A 5664-nucleotide genomic window follows, 5' to 3' on the forward strand; every position below is an offset into this window, starting at 1 on the left:
TAGGCTCTGCCTCCTTGATCATTTAGATCTACATTCTTGATCATTATGGTAGGCTCTGCCTCCTTGATCATATGTTCAGATCTATAGATTTGAATTATATGGAAGGCTATGCCTCCTAAATTGATTGTTTCAATTTATAAATATATTATATAATTTATAATTATGTTTTATAGTTTAAATTTTGCTAAAACAAGATTTTACAAAATTATTTCATAAAATTTTATATTTAACAATTTGTTTTATTATTTATATAGTAATCATGTCAAACTTGGCAAAGCGTGAATTCGCCGCCCTTGATATCTCTGGAAAAAATTATATGACATGGGCATTAGATGTAAAATTCTATCTGAAAGGGAATGGGCTTCTCAAAACCATCAATCCGTCAGAAACGGGGTTAGAAGAGGAAAAAGCAAGAACCATGATGTTCTTGCGTCATCATCTCCACGATGGTTTAAAAAATGAATACATCACGAGAGAAAATCCTGCAGATTTTTGGATCGTGCTCAAGGATAGGTTTGATCACCAAAAGTATGTGATCTTACCAAAAGCCAAACATGAATGGCTAAACCTGAGGTTTCAGGATTACAAAAGTGTAAGTGAGTACAATTCCGCTTTGTTCGGAATCACTTCAAGGATGGCTCTATGCGGAGAAGAAGTTTCCGATTATGATATGATCGAGAAAACATTCCAAACTTTCCATCCTTCAAATGTACTCCTACAGCAACAATATCGAGAAAGAGGGTATACTCGATATTCTGAATTAATGCAAGTTTTGCATGTTGCTGAACAAAATAATGAGCTCGTGATGATAAATCATCAAACCCGTCCAACTGGATCAGCTCCACTTTCAGAAGTGAATGTTGCTACATCCAGCTATAATAATTGGCAAGGACGAGGACGTGGACGCGGACGCGGTCGAGGCCGTGGTCATGGTCGTGGAGGAGGTCGTGGAGAAGGTCGTGGACGAGGAAGAGGAAGAGGTTTCTCTCCTAATGACTTCAACGCAAGAAAAACCAACAAGCATCTTCAAATTAATAATGTTGGTCGCGTTATAAAGAAACAAGATGAAAGTACTTGTTACAGATGCGGCATGAAAGGACATTGGTACCAGACCTGTCGTATTCCAAAACATTTGGCCGATCTGTATCAAGCATCTCAACAGGCAAAAGAAAGGAATGTAGAGACCAACCTCATCTCTGATGAAGCTGGACCTTCTTACCATGGCCTAAACAATGAACCCCATCTTGTTATAGCAGATTTTCTCATTGATAATGAAAACGGAAAATCATGCGAATAAGGCCTATATGCCATGATATGCTTTGTCATAGTTTGATATGTACTTTATGTTTATAAAATGTTTTTTGGATAATAGTTTTATTGTAATATATGATAAGTTTTTTTCGTAAGACTTTATGTTATTTTATTAATGTTTATTTTATAAATATTTTATCTCAGAAAATGTCAAATTTTGAGATTGAGGATGGAGATATGTGTCTAGCAGACAGTGCTACAACGCATTCAATACTTAAAGAGAAAAAATATTTGTCCTCTCTCAAAATAAAAGACTCCGCTAGAAGCGTGAGCACTATATGTGGTAATGCAAAGATTATTATAGGCTCTGGAAAAGCCAGTTTTTCAATGCCAAGGGGAACAAAATTTGAAATTGATGCATTATATTGCCCCAAGTCTCATAGAAACTTGATTAGTTTCAGAGATATCCGAAGAAATGGATATCATATAGAGACTCTGAATAAGAATGGCATTGAGTATCTTTGCATAACATCTGAGGAGAAACATATATTGGAAGAATTACCAATGTTATCCTCTGGATTGTATTGCACAAAAATAAATAATTTCGCATCTTATGTTACAGTAAACTCTAAGTTTACTAGTACATTTAAGATATGGCATGAAAGACTTGGACATCCTGGTTCAGTTATGATGCGAAAAATTGTGCAAAATTCCAATGGTTATCCATTGAAGAACGAAAAGATTTTTAGATCTGATGAGTTTTCATGTGATGCATGTTCTCAAGGAAAACTCATAATTCGGCCATCGCCAGCCAAAATTGGGAATGAATCACCATTGTTCTTAGAGAGAATACATGGTGATATATGTGGACCTATCCACCCTTCATGCGGGCCGTTTCGTTATTTTATGGTAATGATTGACGCATCTAGTAGATGGTCAAATGTGTGTCTATTGACAACAAGAAACACGGCCTTCACAAAATTCATTGCCCAAATAATCAGGTTGAAAGTTCAATTCTCTGATTATGCCATAAAGAAAGTCAGGCTTGATAACGCCGGTGAATTCACTTCACAAGCTTTCAATGACTATTGTATGTCAATAGGAATCGATGTGGAGCATCCGGTTCCTCATGTTCATACACAAAATGGCATGGCTGAATCTTTGATTAAACGGCTACAACTCATTGCTAGACCGTTAATATTGAGAACAAAACTTCCAATTTCTATATGGGGTCATGCTATATTGCATGCTGCGGCATTGGTCCAAATACGACCAAGCGCATATAATAAATATTCCCCTTTACAATTGGCATCTGGCCAAGAGCCAAACATATCCTATCTCCGTATTTTTGGATGTGCGGTTTATGTGCCTATAGCCCCACCACAAAGAACAAAAATGGGGCCACAACGGAGATTGGGTATATACGTCGGTTATGCATCTCCGAGTATAATTCGATATCTTGAACCGCAAACTGGTGATATGTTTACGGCACGTTTTGCCGATTGCCATTTTAATGAAGATGAATTTCCAGCGTTAGGGGGAGGAATTAAACAAGTACCAAAAGATATTACATGGTATACACCATCTTTGATATACATTGATCCCCCTACAAATCAACGTGAACTGGAAGTTCAGAAAATTGTACATTTACAAGGTTTGGCAAATCAATTACCAGATGCGTTCACAGATACAAAAAGGGTGACAAAGTCATATATCCCCGCTGCAAATGCACCTTCAAGAGTTGAAATTCCTAGAGAGGAACTTGATGGAAGCAAAGCTAATGAACCTAAGGTTCAATTGAAAAGGGGGAGGCCAATGGGCTCTAAAGATAAAAATCCCCGAAAGAAAAAGAAAATGGGAGATGAAAAGGTTCAGGAAGAACCAAATAAAAAGAAAAGTCCTCAGGATGATACAGAAAAATATGAGGTTTCTATTAACTATGCCCAAAATGGGATGTTATGGTATAGAGATGAAATCGATGATGATGATGGAATATTCTCTTTTTCTGTATCTAAAGAGATCGATCATGAAAAAGATGATCCAGATCCAAGGTCCGTATCAGAATGCCAACATAGGCCTGATTGGGAGAAATGGAAAAAGGCTATGCAACTTGAGTTGTTCTCCCTCAATAAAAGAAATGTCTTTGGACCTCTTGTCACTGCATCTAAAGATGTAAAACCTGTTGGTTGCAAGTGGGTATTTGTGCGAAAAAGAAATGAGAAAGATGAAATCACAAGATATAAAACCCGACTTGTTGCACAAGGTTTTTCTCAAAGACCCGGAGTTGATTATGAAGAAACATATTCTCCAGTCATGGATACAATTACATTCAGGTACTTAATGAGTCTAACGGCTTCTAAGAATTTAAAAATATACCTTATGGATGTAGTGACAGCATATTTATATGGATCATTGGATAATGATATATACATGAAAATCCCAGAAGGATTTAAGATTCCTGAGGCATTAGACTCTAAGTCTAATGAAATTTGTGCGATCAAATTACAGCGATCACTTTACGGATTAAAACAATCCGGGCGCATGTGGTATAATCGCTTAAGCGAATACCTATTGAAGAAAGGGTATGTTAATAATGAAATATGCCCATGCGTCTTCATAAAGAAATCTCCATCAGGATTTGTGATCATTGCTGTATATGTTGATGATCTAAATATAATTGGAACTCAAAAGGAGATTAATGATGCAAGAACTCATATGAAGGAAGAGTTTGAAATGAAAGATCATGGAAAGACTAAATTTTGTCTTGGGCTCCAAATAGAACATTTCCAAGATGGAATATTTGTGCATCAATCAAATTATACGAAAAAGATTTTAAAGCGCTTTAATATGGACAAAGCGACTCCTTTGAGTACTCCAATGGTCAATAGATCTCTGAATATCGATAGTGATCCATTCAGACCTTGTGAAAATAACGAGAAAATACTTGGTCCCGAAGTACCTTATATGAGTGCTATCGGTGGACTCATGTATCTTGCAAATTGCACTAGACCGGATATTGCCTTTGCTACGAATCTACTTGCAAGATACAACTCATCCCCTACTCGCAGGCATTGGAATGGGATAAAACATATTCTCCGTTATCTTCAAGGTACGATTGACTTGGGATTATTCTATCCTAGAAACTCTTCGGTTGGTCTTGTTGGTTTTGCAGATGCAGGATATTTATCAGATCCACATAAATCCCGATCCCAAACTGGATATGTTTTCACTATTGGAGGAACTGCAATCTCATGGCGCTCACAGAAACAGACTTTGGTCGCCACTTCCTCAAATCATGCAGAAATAATTGCTCTTCATGAAGCATCGAGAGAATGTGTATGGCTCAGATCGATGACTAACCACATACAAGAATCAAGTGGAATAATCACCAAGAAAGAGCCAACAACATTATTCGAAGACAATGCTGCTTGTGTCGCCCAAATCAAAGAAGGTTATATCAAGAGCGATAGAATAAAACATATACCTCCCAGATTTTTCTCCTACACTCAAGAACTCGAGCAAAAGAAGGAAGTTGATATCCAACATATCCGCTCAAGTGACAATGTAGCAGACCTATTCACAAAGGCGCTTCCGACTACCACATTCAGAAAGCATATTCACAGTATTGGAATGCGTCATCTACGAGATTTATGAAGAAAGATTATACTTATCTTTTCGAGGGGGAAATTACGTTACTATACTCTTTTTCCCTTGTCATGGTTTTTATCCCAATGGGTTTTTCCATGACAAGGTTTTTAATGAGGTAGTACGTAACTCGTCAATGGTGATGGATAATCAAGGGGGAGTATTATGAAATAGAATTGTGATTAATCCATCACAAGACACATGTTAGGACACTTGTCTTTGTAATATTACACCAACTTCCACTTGTCATTACCAAGTGTCTAAGTGTGTGACTCATGTCTTTTGTAATGCACTATAAATAGGAGTTGTGTAATAAGAATGACATATATAAGTTCCTTGATCAAAAACACTCTCAAAGTCTCTCTCTCTCTCGGCTGCTCTCTCCCTCTCTCTCTTTGTTAGTTCTTGTTTTCTTTACAAAGTGTTACAAAACACAAAACTTATAAGTGTTTTGTAGTCATAGTTCACAACACTTCTCTTCTACTACTCTTTATTTTCTCTTGTCTTATACACTATTATATAGTGGTTTCTCAACAAAATTATAATTGTTGATTTAATATTGTTCCAAATTTGAAAGTTGAAGATTTTTTTGGTATTTTTACTATTTGTTAATATCGCAAAATCCATGATTTAAATTCAAACAGAAAAATTCAAATCTAAAAAAAAAGAAAAACAAAAAATCCAAAAAAGACGTGAAAGCACAGCTGTCAAACAGATAGAGCAAGTCTTCCTCTACTAAATAAATAAAAAAACTCCGTAAATCACGCG

General features: G+C 36.4%; 1 protein-coding gene across 1 annotated transcript; it reads left to right on the forward strand.

The window, feature by feature from the left end:
• Positions 1-259: 259 nt before the first annotated feature.
• Positions 260-1329, forward strand: LOC104787903 (uncharacterized). Its single transcript, XM_010513560.2, has one exon. It carries the CDS (start codon positions 260-262, stop codon positions 1295-1297), a length of 1038 nt encoding a protein of 345 aa, XP_010511862.2. The 3' UTR covers positions 1298-1329.
• Positions 1330-5664: the final 4335 nt, after the last annotated feature.

The sequence above is a fragment of the Camelina sativa genome, chromosome 5 (assembly GCF_030686135.1).
Source record: "Camelina sativa cultivar CO46 ecotype springtype chromosome 5, ASM3068613v1".
Taxonomy (NCBI): domain Eukaryota; kingdom Viridiplantae; phylum Streptophyta; class Magnoliopsida; order Brassicales; family Brassicaceae; genus Camelina; species Camelina sativa.